General features: G+C 40.5%; 1 protein-coding gene across 2 annotated transcripts in view; it reads left to right on the top strand.

Moving 5' to 3' along the window:
- The first annotated feature begins 2,484 nt into the window (after positions 1 to 2,484).
- Positions 2,485 to 22,530, top strand: part of gsg1l (gsg1-like) — a 153,336-nt gene continuing 133,290 nt past the window's right edge. For both annotated transcript variants that reach the window (XM_052020944.1, XM_052020943.1), the window contains exons 1-2: positions 2,485 to 2,592; positions 3,579 to 4,318. In XM_052020944.1, the coding sequence (XP_051876904.1) occupies positions 4,018 to 4,318 (301 nt within the window). In that variant the 5' untranslated portion in view covers positions 2,485 to 2,592; positions 3,579 to 4,017. The remainder of the gene's footprint in view (positions 2,593 to 3,578; positions 4,319 to 22,530) is intronic.

Raw genomic sequence — 22,530 nt, 5'->3', positions numbered from 1 at the left:
GCTGGCTGAGAAGTGGCAGATGGAATTCAAGCGGGAAAAGTGTGAAGTGATACACTTTGGAAGATCAAATTTGAAGGCATAATACAAGATTAATGGCAGGACTCTTAGCAGTGTGGAGGAACAGAGGGATCTCGGGGTCCATGTTCATAGATCCCTCAAGGTTGCCACTCAGCTTGATAGTTTTGTTAAGAAGGTATATGGAGTGTTGGCCTTCATTAGTTGGGGTATTGCGTTCAAGAGCTGTGAGGTAATGTTGCAGCTCTATAAAACTCTGGTTCGACCACACTTGGAGTATTGTGTTTAGTTCTGGTCGCCTCATTATAGGAATGATGTGGAAGCTTTAGAGAGGGTGTAGAGGAGATTTACCAGGATGCTGCCTGGATTGGAGAGCATGTCTTATGAGGATAGGTTGAGCAAGCTAGGGCTGTTCTCTTTGGAGAGAAGGAGGATGAGAGGTGATTTGATAGAGGTCTACAAGATGATAAGAGGCATAGATTGAGTGGACAGTCAGAGACTTTTTACCAGGGCAAAAATGGCTAACACGAGGCGGCATAATTTTAAAGTGATTGGAGGAAAGTATGGGGGGATGTCAGCGGTACATTTTTTTTATACAGAGAGTGGTGGGTGTGTTGAACACACTGCTGGCAGAGGTGGTGGAGGCAGATACATTAGGGGCATTTAAGAGACTCTTAGATAGGCACATGAATGATAGAAAAATGAAGAGCTATGTGGGAGGGAAGGGTTAGATAGATCTTTGAGTAGGATAAAATGTCGGCACAGCATCGTGGGCCAAAGGGCCTGTACTGCGCTGTATTGTTTTATGTTCTATTTGAAGTATTTCTTCTCTATGGAGGCTTCAACTGTTGGCGGAGGACAGTTGATAAAATCAAGAGGACCAAGGCCTTTCTGAGGGTATACCATCACCAGACACTTCTTGACCATGCATCAATTCTGATCAGGGCACTTTCTTGTCATATGGGTTTGCTCTTGAATCTGAGTGAACCTTGAATTAACAGGAACAAAAACAGAAAATGCTGGGAGCATTCAGCAGGTCTGTGGAGAGCGAAACAGAGTTAGTGTTTCAGATTGAACATTCTTCATCAGATCTGGGAAAGAGGAACAAACAGGAAATATTTCAACTAACAGGGCCATTCCACACACCCCAGCCATTGATGGAAACAGCAGGCAAGCATCGCCCTAATTGTCATTCATCTCCTCCTCAACTTTCTCTTTTTCTCCCTTCCCCAGTGAATCATCTAAGGAGGATCAGAGCTCCTCTTCCCTAGGCCCAAACCTTAGCAATGTAGAGTTCTCTGCAGAGCACAGCAATCTTGGACCATTCAGGAGACCAGGGCTGGTGTTGTATTGAAGGGGCCAGGGATGCACCTCTCCAGTATGCTGATGGCCTGTCTAATCACATCACCTTGCAGTTGTAGACCAGTTACACACTGATGAGTGAAATTGTTTTGCAGTTGCCAGATACTCCTGGTTGACGTGAGCTTCTGGGTTTGCTGTGTGTGTGTGGTTGAGGGTACCTTGTACCTGCAGAAAGTCATGCAGAACAACAAAACCAAGCACCCACTTGTTGTGAGTGACATCATTGGTGGAAAGACTGGTATGATTGCTAACCCCAGAAAATACATCATCATTTCAGTCATCTGTTATAGATCAACTGGAGAATCTTGTGTACATTGGTGGTACAGACCTGGTGGGACTTACAACATGCTGAGGGAAATGGTGATTGTCAGAGACACTAAATAATATGTGTTCAGCAGACATCAGACTTTCCTTGAGGAGGTCAAATACGCTGACGTGACATCCTGAGGCAGACATGTTAAAGAAACTTGGACTCTGGACCTTGTTCTGTGCGTAATGCTTCTTGTGAACTGCAACTTGCTGCTGGTTCACTCTCTGAAGATCCCTTCCTGTTGATCCCCTCCATTCTGCTCCCCTCCCTGCTGAACCCTCTCTACTGGTTCCTACTCACTGGCCCCTTCTCTATTCTCTGGCCCTCCTGCTGTCCCCGCTCTCTAATATTCCACCCCCCCCCGCCTCTACCAGTCCTTTCTTTCTACTGTTCCCCCCTCTACTGTTCCCTCTCTACTGATGCCCCCCCTATGGTTCCCCTTCTACTGTTCTCCCTTCTACTGTCCACCCCTCTACATTTCCCTATGTACTACTGTCCCCTGTACTGTTCTCCGCTCTACTGTTCTCCTCTCTACAGTCCCCACTGCAATTCCCCTCTATTGTCCCCTTCTACATTTCCCCTCTATAGCTCCCCCTCTATAGTTCCCCCCATTGTCATCCCTCTACAGTTCTCCCTCTTTACTGTTTCCCTTCTACAGTTCCCCCTCTACAGTTCCCCCTCCACAGCTCCCCCTCTGCAGCTCCCCCCTCTGCTGCTTCCCCCCTCTCCCCTCGCTCGTCCTCTCTGCTGTGGGAGGACCCTGGCTGCTGAAGATGCCTTTGCTGTTTATCTACTGTGAGGTCGAGTCTGGGGCAGCGCAAGGGGCAGCCGTCCTGATGTAAACCAAAGTGCAGAGAGTAAGCCATCAGCATGACCAGTGCGAACAAGCCCTTCCCCACTAGCAGGTAAGAAAGCAGCTGTGGCTATCGAGTCTTTATAGACATTTGAACACGGGAGTGCTCCCGCCCCTGGAATTGTCGCTTATACCTTCTTGTTTCCACTGGCGAGTTCCAGGAAAACCGCAGGCCGGCGTTGGAGTGGGACGTGTGTGTTAGTATTTCTCTCATTCTGCAGCCGGTGAACTCCTCTCCCGGAGGGGCTGCGGCCAAAGTTAAACGCAGAGGTCAGCGGGCTGCGGCCAGCTTTCCCAAGATTTAACCCACTCCATCCCTCTGCACACTCACACCATGCAACCCAACAGGTTAAAATTCACCGCTGTCAGCATTCGGACCTGATGAAAGACCCACAATAGGACGACGAGATGATAATTTATTTCTGAGACAATAGAACCCTAAAATGAAATATTTTATGTTTAATCTCCAATTACCGAGAGCTAATAAATATTAACAGACACTACCTGTATTAGTGACATCAAGTAACAGTGCATTCGACCGTTTCCAAATGCTTAATGGTGTCATATTTTCTTTGAAAGGAGGATTTAACATTTAATGGATAAATTTCACCTCGAATTGACTTTCTGCCACTACAGTATCTCTCGAAGTGACAATTAATGATATGTGGCAGATAAATGTCAGCAGTTACCATTTAAATACTTTTAATATTTTTTCCCCCTGGTCGCGGGGTTCGTTTCTGCTTTGAACTCTTGCAAAACTGATCTTAATAGATTTGCTACAAATGCATTTATTGCGTTTTTGTGATTTTTTTTGCATTTCCTTCACAATACAGATAAACGATTCTGCTATTTCTTTAACAGTTTGATTTTCCGAACCATTCCTCCAAAAATCTCATTTTCAAAAAAAGTCATATTTATCTAAAATTAGCTGTCAGTCAGATCATTGCGTGTTATTTCTTATCTAATATAATCGTGCACTTTCAAGCACAGCATCATTCATATGCGTTCGAAAAGAATGAAATAAATTATTGATTTCAGGGCAAATGCACGGGCCAGGTGCTGCATCGCATAATGAAGAGCGTGCCGAAATTTGGAGAGAGTTGGATAAATAGTGACGGTGACACACCAGGTGTCTGTCAAAGGGAGGCAGTAGTCCCACTGCACCATGTGTTCCGCCGAAGATGATGCTGTGCCTTCGGGCTGGCGGACGCACAGTCTTTTCCCGTCTGCTACCTACATTCTCCAATCGATCTGGGACAGATACCTGCCTGCACATGAATAATTCACTATGGGCACCTTCGAAAAGACCATAGAGAAGACAGTTCAGCCTTGAGGCAAACGGTGGATGCACAGCGTTGATTTGAATTATTTACCTTCGTTTACCAGGTTTCAATGCAGACCAGAAATATTAGCTGTTTATATTGTCAGTGAAGACTCGCTCTCGAATTCTGAGAGGTGACAGACCCTTCATGATACAATGAAAACTACCAGAAAATGTAGAGCCTTGTTGGCGGTGGGGTTAAACTTGGTGGCTCTCCTTTTCTCTACAACTGCTTTCATTACAACGTACTGGTGCGAGGGGACTCAGAAAGTGCCCAAACCAAACTGCAACAAAGACACGAAATTAAACTGTATCAACTTTAACGGCAACGGAACGGCGAACGGCTCCAATTCCAACCTGGTCCATTATAGCTGGGATACTGGGGACGACAGGTTTTTCTTTCGCTATTTCCACACAGGAATTTGGTATTCTTGTGAAGAAAATATAAGCGGTGTCGGTGAGTGTGATAAGAAACGGTCTTTTATTGTGTTTCTCTGATATCAGCGAGTGTTGACCAGGTTTCGAGGCGATCCCCCTTCCCACCCGACCCAACCCACGGTTTCTTCGGTTACAAATAACGTGCATAAAAAGCTACAGAGAAACATCTTTCAACTGTTTGCATGCAGCTGTTCTCTTTGGTACAGACGTTCTGCGCACTGTTTGTCTTGGACGTTTCCTAAGCAATCATGAAAACTACCCCGAAGCTGGAGAAGTAGGGGCTTGTGTTGAATTTCTGATGCTAGTCTGTCTAAATGAGACGGCAAGTGATCTTGAGTGATGTAGTGAAGGGAGGTGTGGACTAGATCACAGTAACATGGGGACACCTTGATTGAGTCCCCTTCAGATGCCCAAACTACACAGTCTCATTAAGAATTTAAAGCATTGGGAGATTTAATCTTGAGTTAAGCAGGAACTCTTAATCTTTCTGCTTGACACCTGATTCAGTAAAACAGACAATTTATAATGTAATTGATGGCTGCTAGTTCACTATTTGCTTTAATACATCTTTCATTCATTCGTCTTGCTTCTCTTAACAATTTTGTTGAATAAATTACATCTGTTATTTATGTTTATGGGGATGGTTTCCTGGGAGCACCAATTTAAAAAGTCTATGTTCATAGGCTCCTGGGGCAGAGAGTCAAAGAGGGATACAGCATAGCAACACACCCTTTGGCCCACAGAGTCCATGCTGACCATCAACCACCCATTTACACTAATCCTACATCTTTATTCTCCCCACATTCTCTTCAACTTCTCTCTAGATTCTACCACTCACCTACTTGACTGGGGGCAATTTACAGTGGCCAATTAACCTTACTAAACCTACACATCTTTGGGATGTGGGAGGAAACCCAAACACCCAGAGGAAACCCACACGGTCACTGGGAGAATGTGCAAGCTCCACACAGACAGCAGCCAAGGTCAGGATTGAACCCGGGTGTCTGACGCTGTGAGGCAGTGGCTCTACCAACTGTGCCACTCTGGTGCATTTTGATCATTCTTCAGAAAGTTTCTGTTACTGAATGGGAATCTTAACCACGTGGAAGATAATTCTCTTAACTTGATGCCGGATTTGGAGTGGGCTTACAAATTTAATATTTTTTGTGTGTATCCCAAATTTTGTAGTAAATAAATTTTGACAGAAATTTCTGTCTGTCACAAAATATCCTTATTGTTATGGTCTGTTTTTGACAAGGGAGACTGAACTTACATTGAACTTACGTTGAACCATATTCACCCAGTTAATTGTATCATTTAAAAGTCTTTGAAACATAGAAAGTACAGCACAGGAACTGGTCCTTTGGCCCACCATACCTGTGCTGACCACGATGCCAAATTTAATTAACTACATCTGTCTGCACATGCTCCGTATCCCTCTATTCCCTGCCTGTTCATGTGTCTGTCTGAATGCCTCTTAAATGATGCTGTCACATCCACCTCCACCACCTCCCCTGGCAGCGCTTTCCACTCTCTATGTAAAAAAAACTGACCTCGCAAATCTCTTTTAAACTTTCTCACTCTCACCTTAAAATTGACTGGTGCTTTGAACCTTGGGTGAATATGTTTCAACTGACTGCATGCTGTCCTTGCATGACACAGACGCTTCATATTATCAAATGGGCCTTTTGTTGGAAGTCTCTCATGTACATCAGATCCCTTATTTTATTGTATTACGGCTCGGTCGAATTAAAAGAAAGTGGCAAAATTGTTCAAAAATACCCAGAAATTTGAAGGCATAACACAGAAATTCAAATATCCCTTTTCCTTCCCTTGTAATGTATGTATTACCTGTTTGCATTTTTGACCTAGGTTGAAAAAGTTGTCCTAAGTTTTGTAATCATATTTCTGCTCACTTGATTCTGTGCATTGTGTGTAGATTTTAACTTAATCAAACTTTTGGAATGCATACAATTGAAAATGATCTAATCAGAAAGCTTTTAGATAAGAAGAAAGGCTATTATACTGGAAATGCAGAGCAGAAACAAAACATCACAGCACAATGCTCTACATTCAGAAGAGAAAGGATTGACTAACGCTTTGTGCATAAGAATGAATGAGGATTAGTACAGTTTTGGTGAATGGTTACACTGGAAATGTACCCCTACTTTTCTCTTCAGATATCACCAACGTGTGTACAAAGATGAGTAGCTTCGGAACATTGGTGGGGCAATGACAAACGTTTGACACCCTTGCAAGTATTTGTGAGTTGAGGATAAATGTATAGGTGTCACAAAGTAAGTACCTTGCAGCGCACTATAGTTCAGTTTAAAAGACTGCTTCAACCTTAGTGCATTTTTAATCCCTGGAAAAGCAAGCAGCAGTTTTACCTTCATAATGTCAGCCTTGGAGCTATTGCATTTATTTTAAGGAAAGTTTTCTAATTAAGTTTGCACATATAATCATTTTATGTACTTTTCAAATGCTTCTTTTTATATTCTCATGGATATTAGTGCGTATAAAACCAAAGAAACGTTTGTCAAAATTATTTCACTTTTGGCAATTTTACCCTTGCTTGCAGGGAGGCAAATAACTGCAATGGGAGTTTCAACCTCCCAAATGGTGGTGCCACTGTCTAATAGCCCTTCAGTGTGCCTTTACTCTTGACAACAAAGCACTTACACATTTCATGGGTAGCTGGGTTGCCCAGCTTATTTGATAGGAGTTTCATGTATCTACCCACAGAACAGCTCAAATCCACATGTCAGTAGTCTTAACTGTGTTTAGAATCTTTACGGAGTTGGCTTCAAGTTGATACATCAGTTTTACGAGAGATTTAAACTAAATCCTCAGTTGCCCATATGAGAATTTGATATCTGAGCCATATAGTTGTGCATTTTTTCAGGGTGCTGAGTGTGATCAAATAGGATAGCCCTTGCCTCTTGGTGCTGGAGTACAATAGACTGGTCAGCGAGACCTGGGTCTGCTCTTACTATAATCCGGATAATTTAGTAACAAGGATTTTCTTTTCTGAATAAATAGGGAAACCATAATAGCCATACTTGGTTCGATAAAATAATATGTGTGGCATAAAAAGTAACCAGGAGATAAAAATAGGAAGTATAATGATTGAAGTCTAGCGTAGTGTTTCATGTTTCCAGGATTCTAGAAGGACCAAAATATGACAAGCTGTTCCATCCTGGCCGACGACAGAACCAGATTCTTGTAAAATGACAAATTCAGAATAGTTTGCAGGGTCAATATACAAGTCAATGACTGGTCATTCTGTGGAAGATTGTGAAAGCAGGCTTGATTCATCCAAAGGTAGGGTATATGAATTACTTGTAGTATTGTGTAATAAATGCAGGAAAGGAAAAAATACTGTAGGTACTTGAAATCTGAAACAAAATTAGAAATTGCGGTCAGTACTCGTCAGGTCAGGGAGTATCTGTTGGAGAGAAACAGAATGCAAGTTTCAGGTCAATAACCTTCTACAGCTACACTTGTATCTCTCTCATGTTTACTGGCAAGACTGGGTAGATTGGAAACTAATCGCTAGAGATTGATTGCTGTAATTAGTTACTAACTCCATTATCATTGTATTGTGTGACTACCAGGACGATTGGCATTGAATTGGCAGGATATTAGCCTTTTCATCTGTTACAAATCTTGTTTTCCTCTGAGTTGGAAGCACAAATTCTGCTTAAAGGGCATGGGGGTGAGTAAGGACAGTTGATGGTTACACTCTGAGTGTGACGTGATTGGGAGCTAAATACATCAAGCTATGGGATGTTAGAAATGGCAGTTGAATTAAGAAGGCAAGAGGAATATAATACAGATAAAAGATGTAATTGCAGCAAAAGAAAGATGATGTTAAAACAGTAGAATAGGGGTAACGTAAATAAACAGCAAAGAGGATGAGTAAAACAGTCACATAGCACACACACAGGATCTTCTGCCCACTGAGTCTTTCCTATCAGAATACCCTTTACACTAATCTTATACTAATCACAGTCTATTCTCTACACATTCCCATCAATTCCCACGAGGTTCTACCACTTACTTACACAGTAGGGGCAATTTACAGTGGCCAATTAACCTAACAACCCATACATCTTTGGGGTGTGGAAGGAACAAGAACATTTAAGGGAAACCTATAAAGTGACATGCAAACTCACACAGACAGCACCAGAGGTCAGGATTGAACCGGGGTTGCTGGAGTAGCAGCACCACTAACTGTGCCACTGTGGCATCAGTTACCTACACAGGTTCTTATGGTAGTGGTGCCCTGGAGTAGAGGTGTAATCAGAGATCCGGCAAACATGTTATAAATACAATATGCTTATAATAGGAGATTTTAATTTTTCTATAGACCAGGATCAGCAGAACATCTCAAACTGTAAAAAAACATTGTATTTATAGAATCTATTTGTGAAAGTTTCATAATCAGCTGAGAAACAGGTCACACTACATTTAGTACAAAACAGAAAATATTGGAGATACTCACTGGTCAGGGAGCTTCTATGGAGTGAGAAACAGAATTAATGCTTCAGATCAACAAACTTTCATCCGGACTAGGAAAGGTTAGGAAACAAGCAACAAGAAATTACAGAGAAGGTAGTTGGGGACAGGAGGGGGCATGATGTGTGGGAGGAGTAAGAAAGGGAATGTTCGTGTTAGAATGGAAACCAAGGGAAGCTGAATGACACAGATGGTGTTGGTGCTGACTGAGAGAGGGGGTTCAAGCTTGTTAATCACAGCTGCTCTGTCTGGAGGAGGTGTAAAAAGAGGAGGTTAATGAGAATAGAGGAGAGGGAAAAATATCCTACAACTGTGAAATACAAAATACAGCAATGGCTTAAAATCTGAAATAAAAGAGAGTGCGGAAATATCTAATAGGTCAGATTGTATTTGTGGAGGGAGAAAAAACTGAATTAACATTACAGGTTGATGATCTGACATCAGAACTGAGCAGTTCTGATGCAAATGCTGGTTATCCGGAATTGTTGAATCGGCAGATGCGATGCTGTTCCTCAAGGTTATGTTGAGCTTTGTTGGAGCAGTATGGAGGCCAAAAGCAGACAGAGATGGAGAATTAGAACTAGGAATACTTACTAGGAAATTACTAGATTTAGTAATGACATCAGTAAAAAAGTAGTAAGACAAGTTACAAACTAATCAGACATAAGGGGAAACAAACAACCTGCTGGAGGAACTTATTCCTCCTCCCTTCGATGGGAGTTCTGTGAGACCTTGTCTTACTGCTCCCCCTCTGTGGTTTCTACTCCAGCATCTGAAGTCTCTTATGTCTCCAGAAATAAGGGGACATGTTTCAAATAGAGGGAGTAATGTAATTAATATCTGATTTGAGCAGAAGAGCAAGTCACAGACTAGAGTTCCAAATTCAATTAAGTCTGTCTGTGAAGTAGTGGGCAGTAAACTAATTGAAGAAAACTGACCCGAGCTAATAATCAGTAAATGTACAGGCAAGTAAACATTGTTTTACATGCCTTGAAAAGTAATATCTCCAGTTGTGTCAGTTGGCATAACAACTGACAAGCAAATAAAATAAAAGGCAGCACAAAACCAAAATCAAAATATTATACCCAATACATTGCTGTATTTATACCCAACAAGGAAAAGTGGAGATCCGGTTGATACAAGAGCTACACAAAGAAGTGATGCAGAAGAAACTCCAAGAAATGCAAAAAAGGAATACAAACAATTTTATATGGCTAACTGCAAAGGGATTTAAAATTATATTTTAATGAAAGGTACTGGCCTATCACAAAGCCTTTTCACGATCTACAAGATGCAGGTCAGGAGCACTTTCCACTTGACTGGATAAGAGCGGCTCGAACAACTCTGAAGAAGCTTAACACCTTTCAGTGCAAAACAACTCACTCAACTGGCATCTCATCCATCATCCTAAACATTCATTCCCTCCACCATCAGGTGAGTGACAGGATCGTAATGGCTCATTATCTGAAAATATTGAATTTAGTGAAGGCTGCAATGTGCCAAGTCAGATGTTAAGGTGCTGTTCCTTGATCCACTACAAGCCTATAGACTCTCACAGCTATCTTGACCACACCTCCCCTACCCTTCTTCCTATAAGGATTCCATTCCGGTCTCCCAAGTTCTCTACCTCTTTCACATCTGTTATGTCAAGATCAACCCACCCCCCCACCCCCCCTACCCCACATCAATATTCAGACTTTCCTTCATTTTTCTGAATGGTGGCTTCTTCTCCACCATGGAGGAGGGGTCTCTGAAACTTGTCTCCTCCATTGCCCACTTTCCCACACCCTCTTCATTCACCCAGAAGAAGGAGAGGGTTCTCTTATCCTCACCTTCTACCCCATCAACCTCCACATTCAACCGACATCCCCAATATGATGCCAGACAGCTCTTCCCTTCTCCTTCCCTTTTAGTATTCCAGAGGGACAGTTGCCTCAGTGTTGCTTTGGTCCAGTCCTCCATCTTCACTAATCCTCTATCTCACTCCTATTCTATTTCTCTTTCTTTAGCCTCCTACACTAATTTAATGAATGTCAACGTAAGCTCAAAGAATTGCACTTCACCTTCTGACCTGGCACATCACAACCTTCCAGACTAAACATTATATTTGACCATTTCAGATAATCAGCCATTGCTGACTTGTATCCCACATTTCCAGCTTTAAGTGTTTTTTGTCTTTCACCTCATCAGCTTTTACTCATCTCCTCCTTGTTCCACCTCTTCCAGATGCACCTTCTGTAGTTCACTATCTTTTCTGACTCTTTTTCAGAAGGAGTCACCACCACCTGTGATGTTCAATCTCTCCTCATCTCCCCCCCCCCCCCCCTTATCAATAACCTTCTTTTTTGTTCTCTCTGGTCCTATCTCTTTTCTCTGCCAGTTGATTGTTTTACTTCAAACTACTCACACTTCTAATGAAAGATCATGGGCCTGAAATTTTAACTCTGTTTCTTTCTCCATCAATACTGCTTGGCCTGCTGAGTATTTCTGGCATTTTTCACTTTATTTCTGATTTGCAGCCTCTGCGGAATTTTTCTTTGATATAGAGAAGTTCTGAGGGAGAAAAACATTCCCTCTGGTGAAGGGAACAACGAGTGAAGTCATTTAATTTAAAAATATTGGCAAAACATCAAAAGGGATAATATTTTTCCCAACGGATCAATGAGAACCAGGGTGCACTAATGAAGGAGGTAGTAGAGGCCGATTCCATATATAATTTTAAAAGTACTTTGTATAGTGCCGTGAACTTAAAGGGTTGCTCCCAGAAAATGGGTAAACTGGACTAAAGAAAACTGCTGTTTCTAAGATGATGGACACAATAGCCTCCTTCTTTGCCCTATGTTTCGTGGACACTGTAAAGAGCACAGAAGTTAATTCAGCATTCATTGTAGAGAAACTACCGGAATCTGTGATCGGAGGTGGAATAACTGTGTCCTTAGTTAAATAGGGACTGATCAAAGGGAGGGCAGTGTGGATTTGTGCACAATAGGTTGTGTCCAATCTGGATAAATTGTTTGCAGAGCTTATTTGCTTTTGAAGTTGACTATGTGCACTTCTGCAATGTATTTGATAAGGTTCTGCATGAAAGATGATTTGTAAAAATAATGATACAAAATTGATTGAAGACTTATGGCATGCCTTGGCAATGACTTCTGAAGTAGGGGGCTGAGAGAAAGGATAATATACTGAACAAAGTCATAAAATTAGAACTAGGTCATTGAGGAGGACAATCAAGAAGTACTTTTTCACAGAAAGCTGAATCCCCCACTGCTAAAAAGCTATTGACGTCAAGCCATAGAAATGTCATTCCCAATATCAAATGATTTTGCTGGAATCAGGTCATCAAAGGAGATATAGCAAAGGTGGATAATGAAGCTGATATACATGAACTAACCTACTGGCAGAACAGGTTTGAGGGGCTGAATGGCCATCTTCTAATCCAAGATTGTATTAGCTGATTACAGTCCCATGATATTTATTTCTTAGGTTGGCTCTTGGCAACCTTCATTCTTATAAATGATACCCTCCTGTAGAGAGGGTGCTGTTGGCATATAGGGACAAGAGTTGATCATTTCATAGTGACAAGAGTTGGCCATTTAGTCCCATGAACCTGTTCTGCATTTTACTGAGATCATGCTAGTCCCTGAGAAAACTCATTGCACCTCGCTTCCTCCATAACCCCTGCAAAACTTCCATTCAGCAGAAATCTATTAGTCTCCGATTTAAAACTAACAATTGATGTATGATCAATTGTTGTTTGCAAACTCCATATTGGGTAGAATTAGATTAAATCTGCATATAGGGATTTCCCAGGGATTTGATTCGAGGTTTTTATGTAGATGGGTTTCTGCCTGAATCCAGTAGTAGGCTAATTAAAAATCCAACTGCTTCAGTGCATTGGAGATAGTCTGTAGCGCAATGTGCTGAAATGGGAATTACAGATTTAAATGTTACAATCTTCACCACTTGACTGAGTGTACCAGAGCATTTCGCCTTTCCTTTTGTCTTTCTTTTCTTTTGCTGAGATCAAGATGCTCTTTTTAGATCTTACATGGCTTTTTCCCCTCAGGCTAATCCAGTATCAGGGGATAGCTTCAAAAGGAGGAGCTGTGGACCCAAAAGTTATAAACAAAATATGAAGTCAAATCATGCTACAATACTTTGCAGCACTTCACTAAATTTAAGGGTAATACAACTAAATAAGAAAACAAAATGTTATTTGCCACAAAATACTTATGACGTGCTTCAGTTACCATTTGGAACTAAATCTAATTAATCCCAGGATAAGAAAGCACAGGATAAGAAAGCATAATGAAGGAAGCTGTGTGTATAAGTTCAATGCCTCATAAATCTTAGATTTAATTTCAGGTGGTCCTAGTCTTTCTGTGCTACCAATAGTCTCAGTAGGAAGGGAAGGTTCCAACCTCCTCCTTAACTCCTTGTAACCTGTGCTGGAATTTCTGTCAGCTGGGCTTTTGCTGAAGATGTACAGGCACGTGAAAGACTTCAGTTATTCTGAATGTGCAGCTGGTGGCGAGGAAGAAATACCTGGTGAATCATGTATCAGCACAAGTTGCTGGTCTGATTTGTATTTTTTTCATTTTTTGATTTGCAAAAAAGGCCAAATGTTCCCATGTGTTTCACAAAGTTGCTGCATTTGAACATTAATTGTGCAACAAACTTGAGACTGAAAGTTAATACTAGTGTATTAAAGCATATATCCTGACTGCAATTTGATAATTGTTAACAATTGCCAGTCCAACTCCCTTCTATAAGTATGGCATTTTATTCCTTCATCTTGTGAATTTTTCCCAGAGATTTTAAGAATGTCAGGTTTTAAAATATCTCTTTTTTCACACATTATTATTCTTCATTTTCCTTTCTATATTAATGCAATCTTCCTTTCTGCTTTCTTCCTTATCTGATTTGACACTAAATTCACCACTATAATTATTAATTCACCTTCAGCAAAAGCAGAAAATGCTGGAAACCCTCAGAAGGTCAGACAGTATTTCATTAGAACTGGGAAGGAGAAAAAAATCAAGTAAAATCAGGAAGCACTTTTTTTCAGAAAGTATAGTGGAAGTCTGGGGTTTGCCCTTACAAGTTCTGATGAAAGGTCTTTGGCCTGTAGTAGTATCTCTGCTTCTCTCTCCACAAATGCTGCCTGACTTAGTAAATATTTCCAGCACTTTCTGTTTTAGATTTCCTGCATCTACAGATGCAGATTTTGGCAAGGTTAAATCAAACTCTGATGTCTCCAAAGTTTCTTGCAAACATTCACTGTTTTGACTTGTATATAATATGGACATTGGATTAAAACACTGAAGCTCTGTCTGTACATATAGAACTAAGGATAGAAATTCATTCTCTGCCACATGTGCTGGAAACACAGTATACTGGTATTGTGCACAGTACATAGCATGCAAAAATTGCTTCCATTGATATCACTGGAGTCAGGCTGCAGAATTGCAGTTCAGCTTGCATGCACTACTCTATCACACCTTTAGCACACACAGCTGGGAATAAATTTCAATTATCTTTGGAAAAAGGAGGGATGCAGGGAAAAGAAGGCAAAAGAACAACTTTTAAAACGATATAAAATTTGTTGCAAGTATAAAATACCATAATCTAGTGGGAAAAATGTAAAGTAAGAATGCATTAATGATTTGTTTTACCCAGGAGCTGATTCTATTTCTTATTGTTGAATAATTACTGCTTTTCTTATATAATAAAATACTGCAAAGTGAATCTATATATAAAGACATAACTTGAAACATCAGCTCTGTACCTCTCTCCACAGATGCTCCCTGATATGCTGAGGAGTTTCAGCATTTTCTGTTGTATTTCAGATTTCCAGTTTCTGCAATATTTTGATTTGAATTATTTTGGGCTGCACATGAGTCCTGATGCAAGGTTTCGACCCGAAACATTGACAATTTCTTTCTCCCTCCACAGATGCTGCTCGATCTGCCGATTTCCTCCAGCAGACTTTTTTGCACATTAGTAAATCTGTGTGTAACTGCAGTAATTGAACATAATTTATTTAGGTTCAGCAACACAGTACAGTGAGATGGACTGGTTATCACACATGAATTGTGTAAGTTTGTAGTGCTAGTTATATTAAAAATTAAACCACATTGTGCGTGAAAAAGTGACCTGGAAAATGTGGATCACTTTCCATATCTTGGGACCACCCAAGTGGTGATGAAATTCACCCCCTCCTCTCGTATGCCACCCTATGAGAACCAAGGAAGAAGAGAGCTTATCAAGGACGGAGAGGCAGTCAGTACCTGCTTGAAGGAGCATTTTAAAGAATTCCTCAACTGTGACTTTGTCTTTGACATGAGTGTTTTTGACTCCATCCCACAACATGTTAGCTGGTCTAAACTCACTGTGACTTTGTCTTTGATGTGAGTGTCTTTGAATCCATTCCATAACATACTATCCAGCCCAATTTCACTGCTACTCCAGCCCCATAGGAAGGTGAAAAGGCAGCTGGAAAACAACAGACATGAAAATTACAAAGCGTTCCTTTCAAAAACAAAGTATGGAAGTATTTTTGCTGGCTCCTGTAGTTAATATGTTTTGCATAGTTAATCCTTGGGGAGGTAGACTTGTTGGGAAGAAATAGTCCCAGTATTTTCAATGCTGATGAACACTGTCATCTTTGACATGTAACTGCATCATTGAAATTCTGTGTGTGTAGCAATTACAGCTGGCCTTTTAATGAAGTAATTTTTTGCCCAAATAATTTGTGTTCCATATATTTCTGCTGTGAAACTCAGCATCTTAATTCTTGGTTGAACAATGAATGGATATTGAATGAATAATGCAATATTTTTTCTGATTGAAATGGAAGCAATCTATTGACAGGAGGTGTCAGACTGATGAGCTATGTCAAATTTAAGACATACTGACAGTCGAAATTGGCATAATCTTTAGTAAAGACTTGTAAAACACATTTAAAAAAATCTCTTGTCTTGTTGAGTAGCTTACCAAATTTATTCTGATCTATTCAGCACAGTATGTTATTTCTGCAACTTTTGGGGGGATACAGAAGGTTATTTTGTTTTTTTAATATCTACAGAAATTATTTTCTTTATTGGTACACTTAAAATTGCTCATTTGAAATGAATTTTCTGAATAGCCGTACAAAAGGTTATTCAGATCTTTAAGTTTTATGTTAAGATCGAGCTTTCAGGGATAAACTCATTGAACATTTAAATATAGTGCATTGTGTACTGCTTCCAGCTAGCACTTTATTAGCTAAACATTAAAACAATTGTGTTAATAGTTTGGCTATTGTCCTTTTCCCCTGTTGTACAGTAAAATTTAGATGCCTCCAATAATTCTTCACCTGTCACTTGAAAGCTACCTTGAAACTATTTGATTAACCTTGTTGACAGAGAACATTTTTATCAACTCCTAACTAACCCTTCACACTTGACTGATCCTTCTAAGACATGTTACTCCACTGTCAATACACCACTCTCTCCCTGGTGTAAGATGATGCAGGATTCAATTAAAATACAAAACTGTGGTCCGTTTCTTTCTTGAAGGGTTATTAAAGGAGATTTAGTATTTTTAGATCTTAAAGGATTTTAAATATTGCACTGGACCTCACAAAAATAAGTCATTCTGATCATTCGATCCATTCTCCAACTAATGTTTGGTTGACAAATTGCAGAGTTACTGGATGCAGCCAAAATTATTACCAAAATGGCAAAGATGAACTATTTGACTGCAGATGGCTTAATCAAAAATGATTTAAGTTAAAACTTTTTCAGTTTTATCATCTGCTCCAGTGATGGTTGGATAAGCCCAGGGGTCAGCAGAATTTAAGTATCTCACTGAAACCTTAGTTTTGTTTTGGTATTTCACTGTAATATGTGTCATGAAAGTTACGAATTGAGCAAAAGCACTATCAGTCTTGAAGCTGTATCTCTTTAAGAATTGTACATGTGGCGATTGTTCTCTGTTATTGCAACAGTGTTTATTGTGGAAAGTTCCTGAGTTGGTATGCCTCTCTGGTGAAAGCTACAAGAATGTTATCCTGATACTGTGATCTTTTCTTTAAAAATTATCTTTGTTGTTAGTTTGAATTATCAAGTAGTTTTCAATATCTTAGTGGGAGCTGAGACATGTCAGAAGTGCTGGTTGATGAATCAATGGAAGTTGGAGGCTGTGCCAAATTGGAATATTGATTGCAGGGGAAATGACAACTCCTAATTGAATGGGCAGAGCGAGCCCTGTGTTTCCATTGAAAGGGTAAACAATGGAGCAAATAAAGTTACCCAAGTCCTTGGATTTCCAGGTACAGAACCTGTTTAAAGAATGCAGGTAATAGATTGTGTATCGAGCTAGTTATGGCAGATAAACCAGATCAGATGAAGTAAAGGTGTTAATTACATCTCATTAGTTATAAGGAGAGAGAATTGCACCATACCATAAAGTCCTCAACTGAGACCCTAGGCAATGCTTTAGATGTGTTACAAGCACATTGCAGCCCACCTAGAATGAAGCAGTTGACTATAACAGTTAACGCAGCCCAATACATCACGGGCACACCCTACCCCACCATCGGTAGTAAATGCATGAGGCGCTGCCTCAGGAAGGCATCCCCTATCATCAAAGATCCCCACCATCCAGGTCATGCCATTTTCTCGCAGCTACCATCAAGAAGGAGGTACAAAAGCCAGAAATCCGACACCGCCGGGTAAAAGAACAGCTACTTCCCTTCATCCAATCAGTTCTTGAACCAACCTGCACAACCCTAATCACTACCTCAGTATAGCAACACTAGGACCACTTTGACTATTTTGCACTACAATGGACTTTGATTTTGTTTTTGTTCTAATTGTGTTCTTCCTTGTAAAAATTGTGTTGTGAATGTTGTGTATCTGATGCTATGTACCTGCAATGCGACTGCAAGTTTTTCATTGCGCCTGTGCACACATGGACTTGTGCATACCAGACTTGAGGACAGCTTCCACCCCACTGTGATAAGACTATTGAACGGTTCCCTTATGCAATGAGATGGACTATGACCTCATGATCTACCTTGTTGTGACCTTGCACCTTATTGCACTGCACTTTCTCTGTAGCTCTGACACTTTACTCTGTACTGTTATTGTTTTTACCTGTACTATATCAATGCACTCTGTACTAACTCAATGTAACTGCACTGTGTAATGAATTGACCTGTACAATCGGTATGCAAGACAAGTTTTTCACTGTACCTTGGTACAAGTGACAATAATAAACCAATACCAATACCAGGACCAATACCATATGACAATAAACTCGACTTTTTTTTACTTCATTTTAACCATTTCCTTATTCACATCCAGGAACAGAGAGATTCCTTTGACCTATTGTAATGGACCTAGGACTGTTGGCAGATAATTACAGTTTCACAAATTTAAAGAAAAACTCACCAGAGCTCGGATTCCTTGCAGGATCCAGGAGCCGAGCCCAGGGGAACAGCTATTACCACAGCTATTAACTCTAAATCCAGAAAATAGACATGAACACACGCACATAGAACTACAGAGATATCCACACTACGAATGTTGGGTTGCTAGCATCATCAAGGACATGTGGTAAAATGTGAGACAAAAGGCAGAACAGAGAAAGTACAGCCAAGATGGCTTAGATTTTCCAAGTATTGTGAATGGTAACATGGGCAGTTGATAAGGCAATTTCCAGGGTATGGGAGAAAGTGTGAATGATGTAGATCCAGCATGGGAAAGTGAAACCAAGGCCAAGAACTGATTGGCCATGATCTTATTGAATGACGAAGCAGGGCTTGGTGTCCACAAGTCCTACTCTTGCCCCTATTTCTTATGTTATGTTTTGTATGCACAATGAGGAGGATATGGAAGGTCTATCGACAGGATGCAGTGAACCAGGCAGGGACAGGATCAGGTTCTGAGTACCTGTTGAACATAAAATGCCTATTGCCAATGATGCTCAGTTCTGTGAAAGGATCCCCATTAGATGTTGGTGTAAGGGCAACCAGTGACATTTCTGATGGACTTGGGAAGCAATGTATAACACCCTCCCAAAGGAAGCCATCAATCTTGACGCAGGACAGCTGAAGGCAATGAGTTGTGTGCTGGTGATGTTGACCAAGACTACACTGAAGTCAGCTGGGAGATGCTTTGTGATGGAGGTAAAGCCAAAGAATGACATGGGTTCCACTGTAGGAGACCATGAAGATGTCACACCCATACTTAAAATTTAACAGATCAGTAGTGGGATCTCTGCTGTTTGTGATATATATAAATGACTTGGATGAAAACATAGCTGGATGGGGTAGTAAGTTTGCAGATGATATAAAGATTAGTGACATTGAGCTTACTGTAGAAGATTGCCAAAGGATACAGTAGGATGTAGCTCAGTTGCAGATATGGGTGGAGAAATGGCAGATGGAGTTTAATCCAGGCAAATGTAAGGTGTTGCATTTTGGGAGATCAAATGCAAAGGGAAAGTACACAGTTTATGGCAGGACAACTGGAGGCTGCCGGGTCACAATACCTCCTACAGTAGAGGTGCTGAAAGCCTGCCACTGATGAGAGTTGGAGACATGGGGAGGATGAATCTCCTACATCGTTCTGACACCAGGTATGACAGAAAAAGGTGGTAACCTGACACACACCACACCTCAGATCATAAGGCTGCATATGTGTCCCATATCAGAGGAACCGGTGCCAATTGAACAAGATCATCACAGATGCTTGCTTGACAGAAGCAGAAATAGAGAAAATGGCACCACTAACACTAACAACACAGCCTGACAAAAGATCCTGGGAGAACTGCAATCAGCCAGGACCATACCTCGAAGGTGGTCTTACCAAACCATGCGTTGGTAAGATTTTGCGCCAAAGAAAAGCACACAGGGGCTGAATAGTAATGTCAGATGATTGTTCTTTTAACTTATTGTGTTTTTTATTGTTGTAGAAGGGATGTAATATTTGTGTCACACGTAATATTATTTTGGAATAATCACAACTAGTCCAAGGCAGTACCACTTTAAGGATTATATCATGTGACCAACTACTCTCTGTGCTGTTTGAATAAGGTGTGTGTGGAATGTCCCAGAGTCTGTCTGGCTCTGTGGAGAAAGTCTCAGCAAGAATCTGTCCTGACACTGTAAGGTTTATTCTACTTTAGTATGTTACCTTGGTTGTTAGTGTGAGCTGTGGATTCTGAGTTGCTGTCGCAAGAAATGTGTATAGAGTGGGTGTGGTAGAGTCTCCTCAATATAGGGACTGTGGGAGCCCGTAAGACCTTCCTACTGTGTTGATCTAACAGTCCTACTAACTGGTGAGAAGTTCATCATGGCCACTGAAGGAACCATACACATTTGTCATCTATCCAACTGTTAATTTGGCTGTGAATCTATCCACTTCCTCTAACAATGGTTTGTCTATTTTCCCAACAAAGGAAGAGTGCAAAGGTAGGAAGACAACATTTCCAGCAACCAACACTAACCTATGAATCCAGACATCAGATTTTGATAAATTATTTTGAACTGGGGAAGAGTGACAGCAGAATAACACCTTGAGCTCTTTGCTTGACAGCTTCGCACTCGTACTTTGCCAAAAGGCTCTCTGGATTGCAAGGAAGAGCAGCAATACTGGTCTCTTTACTCTCTACACAGTGTGGGACCTCTAAGACAGTTGTATCATACTCTGTGTCACTAAAATAGGATCGGCTAATGGTGCAGACCAGAGATCAAAGCAGGTTTGGTGATTGGTCCGCTGAATCACCAGCCAAGAATTTGATGGAAACTTATTTCAGAAACAGAGTACAGTTGTTGTATTTCACACTTAGCTAAAGTGATTTCTAATCCAGGTTAACAAGGTTGTGACATGGAACATACAAGGTGAGGGACTGATTTGATTGATGTTTTTGAGGTATTAAAGTTAGGTGGAGGGAAACATTTGTACTGATCAAGGAGTCAGGATTGGGAGCAGAACCTAAAAATAGAGGCAGGCCTTACAGGAGTGAAAGAAAGAAGCACTTGTACGTACAAAGTTGGAAGGAGGTTGGTGTGTTATTATCTGTTATTTAGTTATAATAAAGAACTACATTTTCCAGTAGGCAATGCAAGGGGGTCACATGGGGGAACAGGAAGTGGCTATAAAAAGGGAGGGAAAGCAAGCCACTTGGGTGTTGGTCAATAAAAATGTTCAGATGTTAAACCCACGTGAAGTTTGTTGCTTGATGAAGAACAAACATAACAGTTGGTGCTCTGTTCTGCAAACATTATTTGATGCTGGCTTAATTCAAGCCTGAGATCAATAGGATTTCATTAATCAAGGGATATGGAGAAAAGGCAGGTTTATAATATCATTGCATTGCAAAACCAGCTCCTGGGGAAAATGGCCATCTCCTGCTTCTATGTTCCCATCTTTCGTTATGGGGTTATCTTTGAGAAATGACACCTCTGAAATGCTGTAATTATTTTGAATGGAGAGCTACAAGCGACTAACAGTTTTTTTTACAATTATTTAACTGTATTTAAAAACATTATTTAACATATATGAGACAATTTTGACACTCTTTAAAATGGAACCTGATTACATATACAGATGGATTTGTAAGCCACATAAATCTTTCACAATTTACTAAAGATTTATGTTGGTTAATTTTTGTAATTCGACCTAGTTTAAATTTGCAGATTAACATAGTCACAACAGTTTCCATGGAATGCAAAAGTTCCATGGCTTTACATTATAAAGTATAAAGCTTAATTTGGCACAGTGAACTAAGTAATGTTTTTAAAATGCAACTTAATGATTCATAAACTATAGCTTTCATAAGTGAGATCAAACTTTAAAAATCAATCCAGCCAGGAGAAGAATCTCCACTGTAATGAGCTTTGGACGAGTAAGCTGGTACGCTAACACTATGTTTTGAAATTGCAACGGGGGATATACAAGTATTTGATGAGTCAGATTGCTAGTTTGTAAAACAAGTCATGTTCATTCACAAAATGGCCAATGAGTTTCTAAAAAAAAATGAAACACTTTCATAAGACAGCCACCAGAAGCACCAGTATCAACTACACCACCATAGACTTTACCTGGGAAGTAAGATGGCAACAGATGAAGTCACTGAGAGAACTCCACTCAAGAATTAGCAAATGCAATCTATACTTTACCATGCTATAAACCACCTGGATACCAAAAAGCAGGAATGAAGTTAAGGATAAGGATTTTCAGAGCAACCTCAGTGTTACATGGCTCAGAGTACTGGAAGCATAAAACAAGAATGTTCCAGACTACAGACCTTCCAAAACAAGATCCTTCAGAAGATGTTTGGACTTTCCTATTGAGTGGAATTTCAAAGCCAAGGCAAATGTTATTCATGTGGTCCAAGGGGTGAAAAGGAAGAGATGGGGATAGCTTGAACAAGTGCATTTAATGCCAAGAGCTGGATTACTCAGAACAAACCAGATGGAAGGCATACAGGGGCCATCCCAAGGAGTCATGCTGAAGAACAGAGGGAAATGAGATGAAAGCTTCTGGGCTGAATGGGATATCATCATCTGGCAGGCCTCCAACCGATGGAGCTCCCTCATGGAGGCTGATGTTTTATTTCAGACACAACAAGAACTGGGTGAGTGAATGAATAATTGAAACTCAGATATAATTCACTGTAACTATATTGCTTTGAAATTTATAAAATATTAAGAAA

This window comes from Pristis pectinata, chromosome 8 (assembly GCF_009764475.1).
Source record: "Pristis pectinata isolate sPriPec2 chromosome 8, sPriPec2.1.pri, whole genome shotgun sequence".
Taxonomy (NCBI): domain Eukaryota; kingdom Metazoa; phylum Chordata; class Chondrichthyes; order Rhinopristiformes; family Pristidae; genus Pristis; species Pristis pectinata.
This window is presented reverse-complemented; position numbering and strand designations above follow the sequence as displayed.